We start from the raw sequence: 25,002 nt of genomic DNA on the forward strand, positions 1-25,002 counted from the left end.
AAATGGCCACAGCAGCTGGGGCTGTGCCAGGCTAAAGCCAGGAACCATAAGCTTCTTCCAGGTCTCCCATGTGGTTGAGGGGCCAAAGCACATGGGCCATACTCTGCCACCCTCCCAGGTGCACCAGCAGGAAGCTGGATCAGAAGTTGGGCAGGGGACCGGCGCTGTGGCGCAGCAGCTAATGCCGCCACCTGCAGTGCCGGCATCACATATGGGCACCAGTTTGAGTCCCGGCTGCTCCACTGAAAATCCAGCTCTCTGGCCTGGGAAAGCAGTAGAAGATGGTCCAAGTCCTTGGGCCCCTGCACTCATGTGGGAGACCTGGAGGAGGCTCCTGGCTCCTGGCTTTGGATTGGCACAGCTGCGGCCGTTGCAGCCAACTGGGGAGTGAACCAGCAGATGAAAGACCTCTCTCTCTCCCTCTCTCTCTCTCTCTGCCTCTCCTTCTCTGTGTAACTCTTACTTTCAAGTAAATAAATAAATCTTAAAAAAAAAGAAGTTGGGCAGCCAGAACCCAATCTGGTGCCCTCATGGGACAGCCCTCCTGCTCCCTTTATTTTCTCTCCAGTGTTTTACCCTCCTGATTGCTCCTTCTCTATACTTCCGTGCAATGCCCTGATGATACACTACCTGGCCCTTCTCTAGCTACTCCAAGTAGTAGCCATTCCTTCTCTCCAAAGCCCTCCCATGAGTGGTATCTGAAAATGCAGTCTCTAGCACATTTCCTGTTTCCAATTAGCCTCAGTTGCTAACCTTGACCACTAAACAGATTCAGCACTAGCCCGGGGATATTTCCACCACCACTACTGTTTTCACTTTAGAGCAAAAGAGTTCAAGACAAGCTCCCTGACTTTCTCACTTAACTGGTTTCCCTTTTCCAACTGGAGTGCCTCCCGACAGTAATGCCACCCTTCCCCTCTCTCCTTAAGAATGCTGAGGAAGCATCCTCCCAACTACTCTATCAAACTATCCATCTGCCAGCATATACAGCAATTACAATTACCAGATGTCTACTCTGTCTTTTCACTCTTACCACATGATGCAAGCCAGCACCAAAATTCCATTTCTTCATACCTGAAGCACTTTGTGATGAAAATACAGCCTTTTGTTTGTATAACTCAATGGCTTTGTGTGAGATTTTCATTATTTTACAACCAGATACAGTCAGCTCCCTGTATCTAAGGGTGCTGAATATGTGAATTCATTAAATAATAATAATAAAAAGCATGAAAAACTGTCTGTATTGAACATGTATTGACCTTTTTCTTCTTGTCATTATCCCCTAAGCAATACAGTGTAATCAACTATTCACACAGCAGTTGCATTGCATTAGGTATTATAAGCAATGTAGATATGATTAACAGTATACAGGCTAATGAGTACAGGTATTATGAAAATTCTAAAACATTTTATATAAAGACTTGGGAATCCTCAGAATTTGGTATCTGTAGGAGGTCATAGATCAAACTTTCCCCAAGAATACTAATGAAGGACTTTATTAACTAACATACCTTGACTACAGCTTTCTTCCATTTGAAATGGTCCTGTATTTTCTACCTACTTTCCCTTAAATGTTGCTTTGAACACTTCATTATAAAAAAGAAATTATTGTAGCTACATATTACTTATCATTTAAAATTAAGATCCTTTTCCAGATTTCAAAATTTCATAATAACAAAATAAATAGCAATTAATGAGTGTTAAACAGGCACCAGTGACTGCTCGAAGCATGTTACATGTATTAACTATTTTGATTTTTCCAACAGCTCTATGAGATATATAGTATCAGTCTCATTTGACAGATTAACAAACTGAGGCTCAGAGAAGTTTGAGCAATTTGTGCAAGGTAACATAAATTAAGCAGCCAGGGTCTGTGAATCTCATTCAAGTGGCTAAGCTTTTCGAAACTACATTATACTCTAAAATTCATAATCTTACTCAACTAATCATTCATTACTCTCATTATACTGCCACAAATACTTCAAATATTTCAGTCTAAACAAGAGGATCATGCTCAGATTGGCCCAACCTCATGCCTCTCTTCCCAGCTTTCATGTTAAATAAACTTGATTTATCCATTTTCCAATACTCAACTAGACCTACCACATCAATGAATTTTCCATTAGATAATACTATCACTCTAATATTGATGAGCAGATTAGAAGTTCCATACTCTATCTTCTTTCCTTGTATTCCACAACACCAATCTCTGTACAAGTTCCATTGTACATATTCAATAAATATTGACCAAATACTTTATCAATTCCAGAATGATTCCAATGGTAAAAATTAAGAATAACAGAGAACATGACCTTCAAAAATGTCTGGAGCGATTTGTAGCAAGAAAAGAACAGGATACAAAAGAGACATAAAAGTAAGTTGTCAGGGAGCCAGCACTGTGGCATAGTGGGTAAAGCTGCTGCCTGCAGTGCCAGCATCCCATATGGGCGCCAGTTCAAGTCCCGCTGCTCCTCTTCTCATCCAGCTCTCTGCTATGGCATGGGAAAGCAGAAGATGGCCAAAGTGCTTGGGCCCCTGCACCTGCATGAGAAGCCAGGAAGAAGCTCTTGGCTCCTGGCTTTGGATCGATGCAGCTCTGGCTATAGCAGCCACGCGGGCAGCGAACCACCAGATGGAAGATCTCTCTCTCTCTCTCTCGCTCTCTCTCTGCCTTTCCTTCTCTCTGTGTGTAACTCTGACTTTCAAATAAATAAATGAATCTTTTAAAAAATAAGTTGTCAGAAGTCTAGGAGTATTTTTTTCCAGCCACCTCACTGCAAAGACTTATTGCATTTGTGTAAATCATTTGCCTAGATACAGTATCGCACTAAATGTGGTAACCAGACGTAAATACCTCAAAGCAATAGTTCTTACTTTTTCAAACAATTTTGAAAGAGCTAGTTTATCTTAAGAGTTTATTTATTTTCAATAAAACATTCTCATTATAAAAAGAAAATTTATCATTATTTAAAACTTATTTAAGGGCCAGTGCCGCAGCTCATTTGGCTAATCCTCCACCTGCGGTGCCGGCACACCGGGTTCTAGTCCCAGTTGGGGCGCCAGATTCTGTCCCAGTTGCTCCTCTTCCAGTCCAGCTCTCTGCTGTGGCCCGGGAGTGCAGTGGAGGATGGTCCATGGCCTTGGGCCCTGCACTCGCATGGGAGACCAGGAGAAGCACCTGGCTCCTGGCTTCAGATCAGCACAGTGCACCGGCCGTAGTGGCCATTTAGGGGGTGAACCAACAGAAAAGGAAGACCTCTCTCTCTGTCTCTCACTGTCTAACTCTGCCTGTCAAAAAAAAAATTATTTAAATTCAACTATGCATAATAATTGACTTCTGTTTTCCTTGGTTTTCAAATAGTCTATTCCATTTACTCATTCCAGTTTTAAGACAAATCCTTGAAATACTACAGCATTCAAAAATCATTTCATTCATATCCACATACAAGGGTTAAGAAGACCCTAAAGGTAAACAGTACTTTTGAACTTAATGGCTTCCTCATCCTCCCACAGCCTATTCCTAGCCCCAACCATCTATCCGTGATTTTACTCCACAGGTTCATAGTAGATTAAAAATATGGGCCTCCCTAAACAGTATAAAACAATAACTACCTGTTGCTGTACAATATTGTTCTTTCTACTTACAAAGACCTCTAATAGTGACTGCAGGATTTGTGAGATAATGTTACAGGATCTACATCTGTATGTAAGCTGCAGCTGCCTACCTTTGCGATTTCCAAATCTCTTAGCATAACAAAAAGTCAAATGTCAGGTCAAAAAAATAAATTTTAGAGCCAGCATGATAAAATCTAGGGAACAATGATTCCCTTTACACTATCCATTTGAACAGCATCTTATATCAACACTAGTACTATCAGCACCTGACCTGACACCAGCTGCCTTCATTTTCCAAACTAAAAGTGACATAATGCAGTGAAGGACAATATCAAGGAACCATATTTCATTAAATTGTTACATTATTTCAATTTCTCATTGATAAGAAAAAATGGACAATATAGACATATAAACACCCATTGGCTAGACAAATGCCTCACTTCTACCACATACCTTGTTGTGTCAGTGTTCTTTATTCTCTTCTAGACTGTCAATTTGTATAATGATCTAGCCACATGTGATTGCATGACAATTTACATTGCTCATTAAAACACAACAGCAATGGCTCAAATAAATCCTTAGCAGTGTGATTGGTGTAAACCATCAGCTGTTCCATTTCTGAGGCCAAATCAAAGTGAAACAGCTAGAATGTCTCTTCCCTATGACTTTTGATATATTTGTTCTAATAGCTTCCTTTGTAAAGCCTGAAATTTACCATTTGCTTGATATGTCATACTTTGAGTGTGTTACAGAAAAATAATTATAAATAATATGTTAAATCTGATATTAGATGGCATCTCCCATAGACTTTACATGAAATAATTGTTGAGGGATATGGCTAAATAGCAAAGGGTTGGCAACAAAATTCCAACCATTTTAAAGAAAGCATTAAATTTTAAGAACTCAATTCAGTTACAAAACAATAAATAAATACAGCTCTGGTCAGCTCACAAATTAAACTCCATGCTGCTCTGGCATGGCCACTTAGATTCTGGTCTGGTTTACTCAGTTGTAAAGCATCTGAATGTTCAGCATGGACAGGCAGAGAATGGGTACTAGTTAGTTCTGCACACCCTGTCCACTGCCACTTACATGGCAAACTCATTCTCCAACAAGCATCTACTGAACTGATTAGTATTACTTATAAAACCGTGTTCTATTTTAAAATTCCAACAGAAATTACACGCTTTTGTTTGGTTGGTTGCAGTGTAAACAGATATATTATTTCATTTCTCTTTGTACCAATATAAACTTTATATAAACTGGTACTTTATATAAACACTAAGAGTTCATTTCAGCTACTTAAGCAGGAGAATGAGAGACTATGATGAATTAATTCTTTTGCCAGATATTCATTCACTCATTCTCCTTTGGATTGGCCACACTCCTTTTGTGCTCTTTTAATAATTTTTTGCTGTAGTGTCATTGTCTAAGCAGACAATATACTTTTTTAAAAATTTTATTTAAAGTATACATATTTTGGCCGGTGCCGCGGCTCACTAGGCTAATCCTCCACCTTGCGGCACCGGCACACTGGGTTCTAGTCCCGGTCGGGGCGCCAGATTCTGTCCTGGTTGCCCCTCTTCCAGGCCAGCTCTCTGCTGTGGCCAGGGAGTGCAGTGGAGGATGGCCCAAGTCCTTGGGCCCTGCACCCCACGGGAGACCAGGATAAGTACCTGGCTCCTGCCATCGGATCAGCGTGGTGCACCGGCCACAGCGCGCTGGCTGTGGTGGCCATTGGAGGGTGAACCAATGGCAAAGGAAGACCTTTCTCTCTGTCTCTCTCTCACTGTCCACTCTGCCTGTCAAAAAAAAAAAAGTATACATATTTCACGCATTTCATATATATATATATATAGATTTAGGAACATAGTGATCTTCCCACCCTACCCTCCCTTCTGTCTGCACTCCCAAATTTCTTCCTCCTTGCTCTCCTATTCCCATTCTTAATTTTTGCAAAGATCTCTTTTTAGTTTATTTTATACTCATAAAATTAATCCTACAGTAAGTAAAGAGTTCAACAAATAGTTTGAGGGGGGAAAATACACTTTTTCTTAATAGTAGAGACAAGGGCTGTAAACAATCATGGAATCTCAAAATGTCAATTGCACTCCTACACATTACATTTTAGATACTCTACTAGTTACTACAATATACTTAATACTTTTTTGCTTCATCTGGCAAGTAACTTGTAGCTGAGGTTTAACAGAACATTTTGAGAAATTATTTTTAGATGCAGCACTGTTCTAAGCTTGGTATGATTATAAAGATGCTGATGACAACTAAACTCAGGGCTATTAAGGACTTAAGACAGCACATCTAGTTCCAGGACCTTACCCTTAGAAAATACACAGAATATTTATCTACTCTTTTTTCCTGAGAAAATATATTTCAAAGTGTCAGATAACAATCTGAAATCATATCAAACTGTTCCTTCTCTTTCTGCTATTTGGACAAAATACTATTTGAGCTGAAAAAATAAGGCATAATGTCCAAAGCCATGAGCCAACTCTTTACCTTAAGTCGGTAGAGTTGCTTCTACTTTCCAGCTTTCCATTCTAGTCTAGGAGCTAATTTGGGTACTGGCACAGATTTCTACCTTTAAAAGCTAACTTACGGGTGTCCCTTTAATGTCTCTTTACTGGAAGTGCATCTTAAATAATTACTCCGCTGGTATGAAGTATCTCTGAAGACATGTCTGGAACCTAGTTTTCCATCGTATTACTTTAATTGAGTGCTATTCTTTCTACTCTTCTTTACATTAACAAGTAAGGCTGGAAATCCTCCAGACTCTGTTCAGACTGTATTTTCTAATTAGATAATTGGCAAACTTTAATTAATAAGATGACCCCAGCATAAAAACCAGGTCATATTGTTAAGCACTTATAACTTACAAACTTTAGCAAGCACTGCTTTTGCAAGTCAGCCAACTTCCGTGGTTCTCAACAATCCTTTAATTAGACTAGACAGAAAGTAGCATGCACTAATGTGTGTCCTGGCTAAATTCCAGGGATGGGGGCGGGAATAATTGCAATCTGGCCTACCTAAACCTCTACTAGTATAAACGGAATACAGCATTCTCCTCCATTATCCACCTCCATTTCATTGTGCATTCATGTTTTATAGGAGATATACAGATGGAAGATTCCTGCTTTTCACAACTAGTACTATAGATCACCTGGCAAAAAGTCCTGCTGAAAACCCAGCACATCCAGAACATATTCAAGTAAACCCATTTCTCTCTTCTCATATATCCAGAACACCTAAGTTAACACCTATGGGCAGCATCATTTGTATTCTAATCCTTGCTCCTGTCCTACACCCAACACAAACACACACACACACACACACACACACACACACGAGCACACACACACACTCACCCTCACAGCCACTTAGGCTTTCAGAGGACATTTTTGGAGGATAACTTTGGAGGATTACACATAACTGCAAATAAGAAAGGCTTCACCTGCATTTAGTTTCACACTTACCAAGTTTTTACTTTGTTTCATTGCTTGTTCTTGCCTCAGCTGCTGCCATTTTGCCCTATTCTGTCTTAAAGATAAATGCATAAGGTGATCCATGAATTCCTCTCCATATAACAATGAAGCTGAAAAAGCACCTTCTAGATAGGCTCTTCCAGAGAAAAGAAATTTCAAAATGAATGATTTAAACCTGAAACCATCCATCTAAAAAGACCTTCAAAAAGTCCTGGAAAGCACTGTGGCACATGGTGAAGATCCTGCTTGGGATGCCCACATCCCACAGTGGAGTGTCTGGGTTCCAATGCAAATAAATGTACATTCAGAGAGGCTGAACACAGGGTAATGGCTAAAATACTTGGGCCCCTGTAACCCATGTGGGAGACCCAGTTGGAGTTCTATGCTCTTCGCTTCATCCTAGACCAACCTTGGTCATTGTGGGCATTTTGGGGAGTGAACCAGCAGAGGGAAGATCTCTCTCTTCCTCTCTCCCCACCACATATTTCAAAAAATAACAATAATTAAACAATTCTTAAAAGTCAGAAGTCATGTAATTCATTCCCTTAACTCCAGGCATGCAAATGAGGGTCCATCAAAAAGCTATTACCCAAAAAAGTCTAGTAGGATCAGGAAAAATTACACACAAGACAGGATCATTTTAAAATGTTTTGCAGTACTTCTTTGGCAATAACTGAGCTTTCTGGGGAATGAGAATATCAAATATCAGAATAGCTGTTGAATGTTTTGGGGTGTGGGAAATCATTTAAGGACTATTAATAGCTTAAAGGTTTTTTTTTTTTAATTTCTGAAGGACAGTGATAATGAGCGTGTGTGTGTGTGTGTGTGTGTGTCTGTAAGAGCAGGGAAAAGTATCTAAACTATTTGGATTCTGGAAAAATTATTATTTTCATTTACAATCGCATTCTTAACTTCTTAAAAACATTTATTTATTTGTTTGAAAGGCAGAGTTACAGAGAGAGAGAGAGAGAGAGAGAGAGAGAGAGAGAGAGAAAATCTTCTACCCATTGGTTCACTCCCAAAATGACCACAGCCAGGGTGCGCCAGGCCACAGTCAGGAGCCTAGAACTCTATCTTGGTCTCCTACACAGGTACAAGGGACCAAGGATTTGGGCCATCCTCCACTGCTTTTCCAGATACATTAGCAGGGAGCTGGATCACAGGTGGAGCAGCTGTGACTTGAACTGGCCCCCTGTATAGGATGCTGGTATTGAGGCAGCAGCTTAACCTGTTGCACTACAATGCCAGGTCCCATTCTTCACCCTTGTGCAAATATTCCATCATCCAAAAAAACTCATAATTTTACCTAAAACTTCTCACATTCTGGAAAAACTATTTCACTTTCTATAAATAATTATATATCTATCTCCTAAATAATATGCATTCTTTATCTAAAATCATTCTTAAGACCATTCATGAAGAAACATATCTTATGTACATTTTAACAGAATACCATATTTGTAAGAAGAAAAATTAAAAGTGGCAAACAGTCATCAGCAGTCTTTTCTGCTACTAAAGGAAAGGTGACATTCACTCCGTCTTAGATAAAATCCACCTGGCTCAAACTAAACTGAGCAAAGCAGCCAAGAATGCTAAGGGCTTGGTTGAGCACATAATTGGCCATAAAAAGTAGCTTTCAAATAAATTTAGATTCAACACTGCCTCTCTAGTCAATATTCCCACAAATGCTTACTCAGCACCCCTCTCTCCTAGTGGGTGTGCCAACCTACCTCCAAACTTCTTCTTTCATCCTGCTTTCCCCAGATCTTCAGAGTGGTTAATCCACTCAGCACCACTCCCCATTTACTACTGACTTTGGAGAAAGGCCTTGATCATTCAAACACAGAACCCCAGTGCAGAGGGTAAGAACTCTCAGAGGTCTGCAGTGTCCAGGGTCAAGGTTCCTCTTTCCTTTCCTGAACTCATCTGCTGGCTTTGGAACAATTTATAATCCATTAAAGAAGAAAACTTTCTGTTGTTTCTACATGCTCTTTCCAACTTCTTGTTTTAGCTCAGTAGAGCTCAAAAGGGGGACAGTTTTGCAATTTGGCAATGTGTAGGTACATTCTGGCTGTCACAACAGGAGGTATGCCACTAGTATCTGGTCAGTACAGGGCAGGGATGCTGTCCTATGATACACAAAATAGCTCTCACGTTAAGAAATTACCATTCCATAAAGGCAACATTTCCCAAGCCAGCAAGCACACTTTGCCTGAAGCCTTTCTTCTTCCACCATCATTCTATCCACACACTCATTAAACAACCATTCCCAGCCCTTCAGTGGATCCTCCTTACCCCTGATCCAGCCACCTTCTGACTGTCTCTAATCATATTTTGCAGCCCTACTCTCCAGCTTAAAACAAATCTCCCCTAATTCACAACCATGTACAATTCCCAGAACGACCCTGATACCTGCTCACTGGGTTCTTCTCCAGTCCCTTATTTCTGATCATTTTTAATAAAGCCAAAATGCACAATGATGGTTCTTCCAATAGGTGGGGCTCACTGCCTTCCACCCTTTCCAGTAACTCAATACTGCCTGGTTTGATGGCCAACCAAGGGCTTCAGCTACTAACTATCCCTTCCCATGCTGACATCACTATTTCCCACCATCACTCTTTCCTGTTTGTGATCGGACATTTTATTCTCACAGACACTTTAGAGTGCTCATAGACCCTTAGTTTTGTTCAATGAGCAAGGAGATTTCCATTTTCTGCAACTTCATTCCAATTTTTCAAAAGTTGGATACTGATGGAGAAATCACTGGTTCTCCTACAAATGCAAACCATCTGATTTCAGCAAGGTCATCAAAGCAACTTAGCCATCCTTTAATTTATTGCTGCTTTTGCCCTCACATTTCCCACAGGACTTGTGCCAAACCTCAGGTCCTCACCCTCCCATTATATTGCTTCTTTTTTCTACTGTGGACTTTTGGGTCATTCAATACAATAATTAACATCTGAAGGGATGCATATCCTGTCCTGTAAGATCCAAACTCCTTCAAAATGGACTCAAGCCCATGTGTGATCCAGATTCCTGCCCTTTCTATTCCCTACCTCACCTCCCCAGTACCCTTACTTGCCAGTCGTTCTGACTCTTCATTGTTCGGCACATGCGGTCCTTGATTTGTCACCACTATACTATGCTCATTTCTTCTACCTACAGTGCTGCTTTCTCCAACCTCTAGCTACAGAAGTTCTACTTATCATATACTAGCCCATCATATATTGAGTGTTCAAACTAATTCTTCCCGTGATTCACTTTAGCACTTTATTCTTACTTTTCTAATAGAGAATGATTCAATTATAGGTACCTATATGTATTCCATTTCCTTAAAGGAAGTATAGTTTAGTTCTATTTCTAAATCATACTGGCTTCTCATATCCTGCATTACACACAAACACATGCGCACACACACACACACACACAAAATACAAACTTGGTACCATTCTTCAGAAAGTTCATGGAAGAAAGGATTAAAGATATGAGTTTATTTTGGCACAGAAAAATTTTAAATCCACACATATTTTCATCACAATATGCATTTTTTACATATCATGAAAGATTTCCGAATGAAAAATTTTGCACCAATGTAAACTCACTATTTCCAATTCATATGAACCTTCTGAAATACCTTTCTATGTACAAAAAAAACCCAAAACACTAAAAAACAAACAAAAAAAACCTAACATAAATTTGTAGCAGTTTTCACCTGAGTCTCAGGGATTGAGATTCAAAAGTTTATGAATACTATCAATTTGTATAAATATATTTCTGATGAGAGAGAGAGAGTAGCTTTTATAGATTCTCAAAAGGGTACACAACACTCAAAAAAGTAAAGAACTAGTGCTATAGAGACAGGAAATATTAAAAAAAAAACCTCATTTTTGATATTCTTACCTAATACAGACTTTGGGATATCTAAATAAAGTAGCATGAATTGCATTAAATAATGCTAGATAATATGAAATTGAACTGATATGAATTAACTTATTTCAAGAAAAACAATGGACCACAATGGCCCAGTTTACATCACCATTTATAGCTCATGAACAAACGCTGATCTTATTTACAGGAAAATTAAATGTTATTTGTAACACACAATGAATGGGGACAGCAAAACACTTTTAGTGACTATCATATTAAGTAAGTAGTATGGCTTAGTAAGTAAATAAATAATAAGAATCAGGTTGACATTTTACTAATCTTTAACTATCACAACCACTAGATATTAGATTTATGATGGAAAACACAGCTTGACATTCCTTTCAGTTAGATCATATCTTAATTTACAAAACAGTAGAAATATAGACTTGATTTATTCAGCACATATTCATTACTCTATTCATGTAAGGACATTTCATAAATCCTACTTGATGAAGCTGATTTAGTAATTACCTAATTTCCTCACACCATCCATTCATTAATACATTGACCTTAAAATAGTCATAACTATAAAAGCACTGCAGATTAGGAACCAACTCCAGGTGAATATTTTACATAGTCTCTTCTCTCCCTCAACACACATCTGGATCTTATCTATATGTAAAATTTTTATTCATATAATGAACAATTTAATTAAAAGACTGGTTTACTAGAAGTGAACACACAGAATATATAACAAATACGTGTAAAGTCTGCATCAAATTACTATGTAAACTTTAAAAATAATTCATTAGGATTCCTTTCTTCCATTTTAAGGGTAAAACTAATATTTTAGGTTATGGTATTTAACAGACATTGAGTCAAAATAGGTACAGTAGTAGTAATAATAACCAAGCCATTCTTATAAAAAGAAAATATAAACCAAAAGGCCTGTTTAACATAGGATAAAAAAGGATAAAAAGAGGCATATAACTAAATGTTTCAAATACTGCTGCTGCAAGACTTACACTTACTAAATGTAAGTTAAACTTACGCCATTTACCTGATTTTAAGTCAATTTTTCTAAATAAAAATAAATCTAGCACAGCACAATCTAGCAAATGGTAAACTGGAAAGGCACTGTCCCAAATATCTAAGACCTAAAGACCACCCCAGAAAAGTGTTTGATAAAACCAGAAATCTATCCTCAAGAAAATTCATTAGTGAATCCATAGGCAACTTCACGTAAAACCAAAAACAATAAGCTTTAGGAAAAGTAAAGCATACTTGTTCTATTAAACATCCAGGAGTTTCTTTTCTCAGCCCCACAGTCTTGTAGAAGAAAAATGGATGTATTTAATACCAGGCCAACAGAGAAACAAGGCATCAGTTCAAAAATGCTATAGAGCTGCCATAAATTAATTACTATCTTTTGAATGAAGAAAATGGGATCACATTTTATAAAAGATAGACAAAAATGAAACTCCATTCATTCCTGTTGATAAGGATAAGATATACATAATCCTAATCCTATATGTATTGTTCCAATATTTTAGAAAATCACAAGTTGTATTTACTGCCGTCAAACTTGTAATTTTTTAAAAAAGAAAGAATATTAAAAAAGAGACCCAAAGCTTTTTCCACACCATTTCTGTATTATTACATTTACAATAATTTTGAAAATTTTTAAATATGTGACTCTCTCACTATTCTCAATAACTTGAATTAAACACACCCACAGACGTGAATGTCATCCTTGCATCTGAAAACAATCAAATAGAGCAACAGGTAGCACCTAGATATGCATCTTATGTAAGGTGCATTATTGCTTTCCCATAGATTAATGAGAGTGAAGTCAGATCACTATGTCCACAGGGATGAATAATCACTCCCAGGAGCAAACTGCCTTCCACCATTGCAAGTGTCATAACCAAAGTGATGCTCATCTCCAAGGCAGTCCGCACTGCCCTTCTCCTGGGGCCAAGTCCATAGAAAGCAGCAAGATTAATTGTTCTCTCAAGGGCTGCAGAAGCCCTTCTTGCTTTGTGTTTCTCAGTGGTGTCAGACTGTCCTCCTACACATAATACTCTGGGAGTTCCTCTATCTCCTATGGCAAGAAATTCCTCCAGATCAGGATCTTTTGAATTCCTTACCAGTGAACAGTTCAAATATAACACTGATCCCTCCAAGACTGAACACACAGCTATCAGTTAAAGAATCTGAAACATCTCCTTATTCCATTGTGCAATCAGCATAATACAGATGCACACAAAGACTTCTGTTAACAAGAGCAGGGTGTGCTACATTGATTCTTTCATTCCAAGCTAAGACCCATTTGTTTCCAAAGAATCTGACATTGTTGGGGGGTTTTAAATGTGTTACTGTTTTACTGTGTATGCATTGATTAAAAAAACAGTCAGCATGAGGATTCTTCCCCATCCCCCTACAAAAGCAAAAATATAGGGTGTGTCTCTGGAAGAGTGAGTTGGGTTTTAGATGTAGGATACAGACATTGTTTCTCATCCACTGTTTTTCAATTAAAGTGCTTCTGCAGACACCCTCTCCAAGGATTTCCAAGTTTCATTATCTTTGCAAAACGACTGCAAAACATCAGCCTCTGTGCAACATCCACAATTGGACTTGACTAAATTTCAAACCAAAGGTTTTGATTTCAGTGGTTGAAAGAAAACTTCATGAAACTCAATCTCGATCTTTCTCTGTCTCCCCCCACCGACTCTGTCTTTCAAATAAATAAATCTTTTTTTAAAAAAAACTGAGAAATTTAGGTAAACATAAAAATAGCAAAGTTTCTGAAAACAGCAATCCATTAATTTATATCAATAAGGTAACTTCTGACATTTTAAAATATATGTCTGTTACTATCTGTTATATACTTGTTTAATAGGTTTAAGAGTGTCATATTGAATTTTTAAATATATATTTATTTTCTTCTAGTTGAACAGTGAGGTGGGGGCAGAGAGAGGTCTTCCATCCACTGGTTCACTCATCCAAAGTCCTGCCAACAGTCAGGGCCAAGCCAGGCTAAAGCCAGGATCCCAAACTCAAGCCAGGTAGGTCATGTGGGTAGCAGGGACCTATGTACTTCAGCCATCACCCGCGGCCTCTCAGGGTGCATTAGAAGGAAACTGGCGGCCCATGCTGCAGCTTACTACGCTAATCCTCCGCCTTGCGGCGCCAGCACACAGGGTTCTAGTTCCTGGTTGTCCCTCTTCCAGGCCAGCTCTCTGCTGTGGCCAGAGAGTGCAGTGGAGGATGGCCCAAGTCCTTGGGCCCTGCACCCCATGGGAGACCAGGATAAGTACATGGCTCCTGCCATCGGATCAGCGCGGTGCACCGGCCACAGCGTGCCAGCCTTGGCGGCCATTGGAGGGTGAACCAACGGCAAAAGGAAGACTTTTCTCTCTGTCTCTTTCTCTCTGTCTCTCTCTCACTGTCCACTCTGCCTGTCAAAAAAAAAAAGAAGGAAATTGGATTGAAAGCAGAGTTGCCAGGACTCCTGCAGTCCAATATAGTTTGCCAGCATCCTAAGCAGCTGCTAAATCTACTGTGCAACAACACTCGCCCTTATATTGAATTTTTAGTCTTTAAATATTATTTAGATAATTACTTAACATTCACTTTTAGACTGCATCATTAGCCTAGAGTAATATTTCAATGAAAAATATCCCTGAAAATACTAGTTCCATGGAAGATTAATAGTGGGCATCAGAAAAAGAACTTTCTTGGTTCATTGCAAGCACTTTGCAAATATTTCCTGAGCTGAATAGAATTAGCAGGTGTATTTACTACAGAATCTCATGGATCTGCTTATATTCCAGTAGGTATTATGACTCTGGGGTGCGGCTGGTGAGATGATAAGAGCTCTTAGTTATGAAAACATTTTTAGGACTAGGCTCCCCCAAACACAATTTTATAACTGCTGTTCTCAACAAGAATGATGACAGATTTGTGAATCCACCTTTAATTCTTAATGAATACTTAAAGTGGTATATATGAGAGACAAGCATATTAGTTTCTCTATTTCAGACCATTCGCACCTAGTGCTGTTATCCATATTTCTACAGCCCGTAAGATTGTGTGTTGATGACAGAAAAACATTTTTATACAAAAAGTTCACTGTTGCAACTAAGGCCACTGCTCAAATGATATGTAAACATCCCTATAATAACTCCTATACTTATTAGATGAACAATTTAGAAAGATTAAGCCATTAAAATTACAAACTTTAAGCACATATCCTCCCCCTAAACGTTCCTAATCATCTTCTAGGGTAAATAGGTCGGGAATTACTTGCCCCATCTTTCAATGAAGAAATACCACTTAGAAATATGTAAATATACATATGCATATGCAGAAGCATTAGGCTAGATATAGAACAATCTGACTTTTAACCTATTCCAGCATTTTCTTAGCATATTTCCTCCTCTCTCTCCCTGGGCTATGCTGAGCACAGTGAGAAGCAATTTCATGGATTTAGAATGAGGGGCTATGTAGTTGAAGGACCCAATTCTGTTCCAGCACTACCAGGCATAAGGGTGCTTTCAGATTCTTCTACGTCTCTATTCATCGTAACATCATGAATGCTGTGAAAAGACCTGCCATTTCTCTTATTTAAACTTCTGAATGTGACTAAGCCAGAAGTCAGAAATAGGCATACTTGGTCCAGAAGAAAAGTGTTCTTTCAAGTCAGCAGCAGGCCAAGGAAGAAATGAGCTAATTATCTAGCTGAGCTGAAGAATTTCAAAAACAGGTCCATGTACTCATGCAATACCATTAAGTGCAATACCATTAAGTGAAGACCTACCTTCTAGGCCAGTATTTCCCAAAGTTAGGTTCCTGACAGGTGGCGTAAGAGTCATCTGTGTGCTCATTAAAAGTGCAAATTCTAATTTTCTCAGATCTATAGAGTCAGAAAGTCTTGGGTAGGCCCCAGACATCTGTGTGAAAAAGTCTCATGGGTGACTCTACAAGTGTTTCAGAATAGTTGGTACTTATTTTAAATAACCTAAGTCTTTTCCAGAAACAAAATCTTTTTGCAAATATTCTCTGCCAGTAGTGGTGTGAATGGGCATGGAATTTGGGGAATGTAAACATGAACAAGCAAATAACATTATTCTGCATTAGCCAAAGATCAAGGATCTGTTTCAAAAAAGAACAGGAATTTAAGAAACTCAAATGTATTTCTTCTTCCCATAGATTTCCATGCATATCACAGTCCCAAAGTCCAATTGAGTAGTTATCTGTCAAAAGTAAGCTAGAAGTGCGTAGAAGCTATAATTCTTTGTCCCACCTTTGAACGATGACAGAAGCATCATCTGGAATTATTTCACTAGCATGGAAATACAAAAGTTTTGCAGAGTTCGGGCACGCTTAATATCTACTAGGTACAGCAACAGGCACTTACTGTATGGGGGTGACCCCTCCTCTTATCCTTTGATTCCTTCATTCACAAACCAGCAGACCTCTGAGCCTGGGAAGGTCTGTACTGACTACTGTAACTCCAAAGAATTAGCAGGCAGATACTTCCCTTGTTAGTAAGACAAGCATATGATGCTGATAGCTTCAGGTTACTTGGAAGGGATGTGGTGAGGCACAGTGGCACAGGCTCAGGGTCGGACAGACCTGGCTTTGAATCCAAGTTCAATCCCTTACTAGGGGAGTGACTTAAAGTTGCTTCATCTTTTGGGGCCTCCATTTTATCTTCTGTCACATAAGGGTATCAATATTACCCTACATCATTGGGTTATTGGAGAGAATTCAGTGATAAACAAAAATATTCATTTAGCATTTGGCCTTGAAGAAACTTCCAATAAATTATATTCTTTTTTATTTACAAATAATGTAAGTATTTTACATCTAGTTTATATGTTAAAAGCATATGAAATATAAAATATACAAAAAATTAAAATGACTCATTTCAAAATGCACATAAAATAAATGTAACTTTTCAAAGATAGTTTTTAAATTGAGATCAAAGATAAAATTAATTCCATAAATAGTTGAAAAGTAAAAATTATTAGAGCCCATGCTAATCCTATTCTAGACTGGGGGAAAAAAGGTAACAGCTTGCATACAATTAAGTGCTAAAAAGTCTTCATCAGACTCAGTGCCTGTTTTAGATTTTAAGCAAAGAAAAAGAAAAAGATTGCTTTCAGGAGACAAAGCAAGTAGTGATTTAAATAGTAACAGGTTTCACATCTAAACATATCTGAAATATTAGAGAACAGAAACCCAGTTTATAAATTTTATTTTCTTCCCTAAACTGGAGAAAGAATACAGTACAATTTTATCTTGTTCCTTCATAATTTTTAAGTATCCCTAAATCTTACAGGGATAGTAGCAACAAATGTTTTATGTGGTATTATTCTTACCCCATAAAATTTAAGTGTAAACACCTTTCTTGTTCTTATCGTAATTGTATGATAGGAAAAGTACACTTAAATACATTGTGTCTTAACTGCCTACATATTGTATTTTTAATTAATTTTATTAAAATAAAAAGAACAGATTTCATGTATTTCATAAATATAATTCTAAGAATATAATGATATTTGAATTCCTCTTTCTTCTATCCTTTCCTTCTTTCTAATTTGTGTGATAACATTTTTAATTTACTTTATAATCACAGGCTTAATGCTCCAATAAATAAGAGTTCAACAAGTAAAAGTAGAAAGACTATTATTCAGCAAGATCATAGACAAGGTTTATAAAAAATAATCAAATCCCAAGATTTCAATTTTACTGCTAAACATTAAAATCTTTGTACCCTATATATAACTGACCACATTGAAAATAACCAACAATCAAAAGAGGACCCACATGAGGAGTTCATTACATAGGCTGAAAACGAATGAAAATATTTTTCTATGTTCATGTTTGGTTTCTGACATTTGTGTGTTATTAGACCAGGAAACAGATTTCAGTTATTATTAGCAATACTAGTTTCAAAATTGCTTATGGAAAAATGACATTGAGCAGCCTGAAATTCTATCAAATAACATAACTCAAATGCAACCTCTGAAATTTTAGAGATTACTAGTATACACCAATATGTAATGCAATTTATGCCCAAATTTTTATATTATATTACTAGTAGCAAAGATGCTTCCACATCTGGGATTTTATTTTTCTCAATCACATATGTACAAAAAAAAAAAAAAAAAAGCAGCAGAGCAAACAGTCAAGCCATCCTGTGTTAAGGAAGCCTTGATGTGAATTCTGAAATTCTTGACAGGAAAGTAGAAAATCTGACCCCAAAGTAAAGCAGCATAGGAGAGAGAGGAGACAGCAATGCTCATTTGCATTTCTGGGCCATTACCCACACATGGGCCTCATGCCAGAGAGGATTCTGGCACCCTGCACAGGGGATGCGGCCCATCCAAGCCTTTATTTGAAAAAGCAGGGGAACAGTCCAACACAACTTGGGTTGTGAAAGTGTTATGTGTACGAAAGAAAAGAAGTTGCCACATTCGCTGTGAACTAAGACACAGAGTCCACACAAGAAGAAGTTAGCTTTTTGTGTTTGTTTTTTTAAACCTTAAAGCAAAGCAGTGTTGAGTTAACAGAGTCAAGTACAAACATTCATGTGACAACATTGGGGTACAAAAGTAGAAAATATTGCAAAGAAAGTCACTTACAACTTTTCATTCTCCTAGCACATTTCTACATTATAAGTTTCAAAAGTATCCAATGGGAATTTTCATTCTTCGTGAATCAGATTGGTTAACAAACTTAAGATTTTCTGATAAATGGCATTTGAATCAAAAATTTAAAATTCTCTTGGCAGGAGGGTTTGTGGCAGAGAAAGTTCTAAACTCGTCCCCCAAAGATCAAATTTGTCAATAAATGTCCCAGGAAAATAAAAAGATTCTACTTGTGCTTTTGAAGCTACTCTGTCAGTGCGATACTTTCTAAAAACTAATCAAATAACATATAATTATGAACACTGCACACAATCACCATCGCTAAAATACTCCATGATTATAATAAATAGTTTTTATTTAGTCCATCTCTACTCTCATAACCCTATGTTTTGAATAGACGTGTACCTTTGAAAAAGTTCAGTAATTGTGCAGGAGAGAGTAATGGATCAATCTTAATTAAGTTTCAAATGTGTTGCTTCACACAGCTGCACACACATGTGTACTAACCTAATTGTTAGTTGCACCTGCTCCAAGTTAGCAATATTTCAAGGAGCACATGGCAATTCTGGCATTTTCAAGTGTTAATCTGTTGAATATAAATCCAGACTTTTGTGTCAATAGTTTGTGACACACACGCTTTGCATCACATGGGTGTCTGATGTACAAAATGTGGGCGGTTTTGAGTTTCCTTACTTGAAAACAAAGCTGTCTTTTCAATCTAAAATAAGTTATGTTCTTCCATATTATAACAGAGATTCTATACCGAAAGATACCAGGGCAATTTTTCCAACACTTACAGAAAGTGCTCTATGATTCAACCAAACATTGGAGAAGAAACTGAACATTCTTTCGCAAGCTACTGAAAAGTTGTAAAACGAAGTTAAATTGTCCTCATCCTGTAGCACTACATCCACCACAGAAAATGCAGTGACAAATTATGTTTCTATCCGAAATCTTCACTTTCTGAGCATTAGGGGCTACAATGATAAAAAGAAAATTACCTTCTTGCGATTATAAGCTTAAAATCTGGATTCTGCACATCCAGCAAATATGTTTCCAGGGATCACACCCTTTTTACAGGAATCAGCCTAAAATCTGAAGTTGGTGCAATCATATAGCTTATAAAGATTTCAATTTTTGATACATAGGGACGGACCCTTTTTATGAAATGAAAGTTTTGCATTCAATTCCTATGGTATCAAATTCAGATTCCTTGCCTTATAAAGTTGTAACCTGATTTTCTAAAGAATATGTTTACCTATACTTGTCTACCACACAATAAATTAAATTCACATTTAATATGATTAAAACCAAAGATACAGAATCCTGGCCAGTAAATTTCTCTGAAGCATTGGTTTCTGTCCACTTGTTTTTTAGCCTGTTCTGATGAGGTCTACACTCCCACAAAATCAAGAGACTTCATCCTTTCCTTAGATTAGTTGCAAATTGAGGTAAATACTCCTTTAGGTTTAACTAAAGTACATATACTCTACTTACAGGATTGAAGATTAATGTTCTTTGAATCTTAATAAAGTTCCCTTGTAAAGTTTCCTTTTAGAATATAACTGGTTTGAATTCATTTTCAAAATGTAAGATCGTTCTGTACAGCTACAGAATACAGATGCTCAAGTACATAGGAACACTCATACACATTTCAAAAGTACACAAAACTGGAGAAACTTTTATGGTAGCCCATGGTACATGAGCAATAACATAGTCTGGAAAATTGGCTTACTTAGAAAACAATCTTCATTCACTGTAGCTCGAAGATACATAAAGTTTTTTTTTTTTTTAAATGTATCAAGAGAAAAAGAAAAACATATATACATCCCCCATTGTTTCTAGGGCAGTACTTTACAACTATTAATTAGCTAAATAATTACTTCCTTTAAAATAGCATACTGTATTTCTAAGAAGCAATAACTACCAAGAATCTCTGGGGTTGTATGATCATATCACTCTATCAAACCAAAAGGGTTTCTTTGTCCTCTGTTTTTTGTTCTGCATCTGCATTAACATGGCTGCTAATTATATTAGCCTGGTGACACATAAAGTCTGAATGGGAAAAAAAATCACATGATTCTTAGAGCATAAAGTACTCCTTAGCATTCCAATGGGTACATGCTTAGATTGAGCACTCCCTTATTATAACCAATAAAGTCTGTTTTGTTGGAGAACTTAGCTATGATTCAGAATCTGTTCCATAAGTGATGTAGCACCTTCCCAATGCACCACTGCATGTATGCACGTGTACACATGTGCCTGCACACACACATACACACACATACACACACATACACACACACATATGGAACCATTTAAATTTATCCTGCTATTTTACATATTTTGCTATCCCGTTAGTGTACTGATGGTTTTCTAATTTTTTTTTATAAATTTGAAATTCTTAAGGAGTTTGTATTCAGCACACAAAATGCCTTGTACATCAAATACTTACATATGCCATAATAAAGCCCCATTATTTTAAATGGTTAAAAGTTAAATTACATTTTTAAAATTGAAAAGAGCACGAGATGCTCTAATCACCCACTCATTTTCACAGTTTCATGCTTTCATACTGTGAATCAGCAAATGTACTCTTTTCATACATAAGAATATTTTGAAAATGTTTATACATTTTGTCATACTTGGCCTAATAGGTGGTTTAGCAAAGTGAATTCTTCCATTTTCCTGATTAGCTTTATCATGAAGAGTAAAAATCCCTTATCGCCAAACTTATATGAATCTGTACTACAGAAGAATAAACTAGTTTACACACCATTGAGGAAATGCTGCATTCTCAACATTTTACGTATACTTCCATCTTCTTTTTCTTACAACCATGTGCAAAAGTACGTAATTCACAGATCAAAAATCATCAGACAACTTTCTTGGGAAAGAAAAACATGCAGAGATAATATTCAGCATAAATATTAATATTCAGCTAAATATTAAACAAAACAACAACAAACACTTGTGGGCTTCACAACCAACGCTGAAGGGACTCTTCTGTCAGTTTCTGCTACAATCCTTGTTCTTTTGAACACTTTACTGATTGGACTCTCAAAAACCTCCTCGTCTCATAGTCCTTTCCTCTTTTATGAAACAATTGTTGGAAATGTGGGTGACTTTTCAGATTAATTTATACTTTCCAAGGAAAACTCCTTGATGACAAGAGTGGGCAAGCACCCTCTACCCTACATTAACCACTTAGGGTGCTATATTTTCACCTCTACACTCTCTCCTCAGCCCCTCCTTCCACTGCCCTTAGGGAAGTGAAATTCAAAGACATGACATTTTCCATTATGGGTTCCTTGCCTCTTTGAAACTGTGTACTCCTGACAAAGTCCATATAATTCCCCACCCGTGGGAACAGACAGCAGCTATTTCCGAAGCAACAGCACACATAAGGTAAGTCAGAATATTTTCCCGGGGTTTCTAGGTAATGATTGTGATTGAAAGGTTGCTGATGCAAGCCCACAGTGATGTTGTTGCTGAGCGCCTCTAAGTATTTCTCTTCAATCTACATACTTTGAAAACTCAGTAGCTTCTAGAGCATACTGCTGTAAGGACACTGTTTGTCCTAAATGGTGTTTTAAAAAGAGCGTTATACTTATGAGGCACTAAATTCAAAGAAAAATAACACCTCTAAGTGAAGAAACGAAAAATGCTGCAAAACCAGTACACACACAAGAAAGTAAAAAATCCCATATGTCTCTGTTTAACACCTGTGTAGTAAATTATATGTGGCAATCACGTTGTTACATTAATAGAAATTCAAAGCATAAAGGACCAAGAGCTACATCTTGCTGTGCTCAAAGAAATTAAACACACAAGTTTAACCTGCACCTGCCAAGCAGTCTTGGGAGGGTTAGAAATGGGTGAGGGGGGCAAAAAGGCTCACCTCTTCTGTACCCCACAGTGCGTCTCCTTGAAATAATTTTAGACATAGGCTATATATCTGTCACCTTCTTTTATTTTTTCCTGCCATTCGAATCGAGAGCAAACCCTCTCCTGCACTCCCCTCCCCACTATCTCAAAGGCACATTACAGAATAAGAGGACCCAAGTGTCACTTACCAGTTGCATGCCACAGATAAAGATAAGCGTGCACCTGCCACTGCAATAACCCATGGTTTCCGAGACCCCTGCCACAGCCAGACTGTCCCACGTCGGCCACCGTCGAGCCCCCACTTTATCCAATCAGATCGCGGGGAAGGACAGGCAAACCTGCCGAGGGCTCGGGGGCTCCGGGCTGCCGCTGCCAGCGTCCTGGGAAGTGACAGGCATTAGGACCTGCTGGCGCGGCGGCGGCGGCGGCGGCAGCTCCAGCCGCGCCCGCCACACATACCTTCACTCGCTCGGTGCACACGCCGCGCTGCGGGCAGCACCGCCCGCGGAGACGCGCCCGGGGCCCGCAGGGGCAGCAGCGGCAGCCAGGCAGCGCCGCCGCGCCCTCGGGCATCGGGACCCCGGAGTTGCGCCCCGCCGCTCCCCGCGCCGGCTCGCCGCCCGCCCCCGACGCGCGCTAGCCCAGCGCTCTCCGCGCGCCGGCTCTGGGGGTGGCAGAAGCGTGCGCGGGGCGCTGCCCGCCTCCCTGCGCCGCCCGCGGCTCCTCTGCGCCCGGCGTTGCGGGGCCCGGCGGGCGGGGGGCGGGGCGCGGGCCGGGCGGGGGCGTCGGGGCTCCGCGGCCCCCGGCGGCGGCGGGTCGTCGCCGCGTCCCTGCCCCTCCCCTCGCCCAGATGTGTTAATCCTCCTCCTCCAGCAAATCCTTTCCCACCTGGCCCCCGCCGCCCTGCCTGCCCGAGGAGGCGTCAACTTCTCCGGGAAGGAGCGGCGGCTGCGGCCGGGGCGGCGGTGGGCACCGCGGCGCTCCGGGGCCAGGCGTGCGGGCGGCATGTCGGTGACCGGTCCTGCTCCTGCCGCGGAGCCCGCAGCTCTCTGCGCCCGGGCCAGCCGCCGCTGAGTGCGCGGCGACTCTGTGCCTGGGGGAGCCGAGGAAGGGCAGGGAACGGCGAATGCGGGCTGAGGAGACCGGGGTGCGGCGGAGGCAGCCCGACCGCTGTGGAGAGGGACGCGAGAGGCCGCGGAAGCGCCGCCCGCCGCCCAGCGCGCGGCTCGGGAGGAGCCGGGGCTTGGGGAGTTTTCAGAGCAGACCCCGCTTGGGGAAACGGGCCCAGAGTCGTTGCTGGAGTTGGGAAAATGGGGGAACTGGAGAGGATAGGGGAGCAATGAATGGCTTCTTTGCGTCAAAATAATAGTCATTGTCACTCTGAAAAGTAAAGGGTCAGAGACAATTACTCTGGCCCCACAGAGCGTGCGGCCCGGGTTGCAGATGCCCGGCGGTGACACTGGAGCACCGGCTCCGAGCGGCGCTGGCCAGGAGCCGTGCGGCGGCTGCCGGCCCTAGCGAAGGCACGCCTCGGAGCCCGCTGCTGCCACCTGCCGGCCGAACGCTGAAGGGCGAAACGCGACGGCCCTGGTGACCGCCCTGGGGCAAGGGTGTTCAGGATCCAGGGGCCCAGTTTTGTTTGTAGCCTCTGGCAGCTTGGTGAAAGCGTTTCTAGCTTGGTTGGGAAGTGAAGATGTGGGTCATGGAGGGTGAAATACGTTTGATAGGGAAACGGCTTAGGGAGTTAAATAGCGAGCATCGCCCCAGCTACCCTCTCAGAGTAAGTGATGGAAACCAGGCCAATGGGAAAATGGCATTTGTATAGGATAAGGTTGTGCTTGGAACCACAAACAAAGATTCCAAGTGATTGCAGTCTTTGAACAAATATTATGACAGATAGAAATGACTAAATAGAAAGAAATTGAATACAGTGTAGAAACTTCCCCCAGCAGCCTGGGACTGAATTTTCAGAAACGATTTGTCAATCCTAGAAAGCAGAAAAGAGATTTGATTTTTTAGATTTATGAGTGTAGATATTTTATGACCATAATGAGAACGTCTGCTTTTGATCGCCCCATTTGTAAATGGCCTTTTCTTCCGAAAAGTGTCGAGACTCTGTGTAATTCCAAAAGCCCCAGGACAAAGCCTGCCAGGGCACAGATGCTCCACAACACTTGGGGAGATTGAGGCCAGAGGCAAATGTTTCTGGTATTTATTATTCTGTCTTTACACACCATGAACTGGCCAGGAGCCGCAGGGTTTGCAGGTATCTTGAATTTCCAAACAAAAAGGAAGATGTGATCAGAATTAGACCACGGGAATAAGCATAATGGGATGACTGTAGTTCAGGATAACCTGCGGTGTATTTTGTGAGCAAATCAAAGAAGGGAGTTCCAGGGTTCGCAACAGGGTGGTGCAGAGGAGGTTGTTCAGCACACGTTGTACACACATATTGAAGTGGCCCATAAACA

General features: G+C 39.8%; 1 protein-coding gene across 7 annotated transcripts in view; it reads right to left on the bottom strand.

The window, feature by feature from the left end:
- NKAIN2 (sodium/potassium transporting ATPase interacting 2) overlaps positions 1-23,268 on the bottom strand; it is a 1,166,031-nt gene extending 1,142,763 nt beyond the window's left edge. For 4 of the 7 annotated variants that reach the window (XR_011388543.2, XR_016234504.1, XM_089333709.1 and 1 more), the window contains exon 1: positions 22,720-22,995. Coding sequence is in view for 2 of the 7 variants with exons in the window: in XM_089333709.1 (XP_089189835.1) it covers positions 22,720-22,773 (54 nt within the window). In the remaining 5 variants the exon portion in view is untranslated. Of the gene's footprint in view, positions 1-22,719 lie in introns of all 7 variants that reach the window. The other 3 variants (XR_011388541.2, XR_011388540.2, XR_011388542.2) reach the window with 3 other exon arrangements.
- Between the last annotated feature and the right edge of the window lie 1,734 nt (positions 23,269-25,002).

This window comes from Oryctolagus cuniculus, chromosome 5 (assembly GCF_051225735.1).
Source record: "Oryctolagus cuniculus isolate XC-2025 breed Fujian yellow rabbit chromosome 5, ASM5122573v1, whole genome shotgun sequence".
NCBI lineage: Eukaryota > Metazoa > Chordata > Mammalia > Lagomorpha > Leporidae > Oryctolagus > Oryctolagus cuniculus.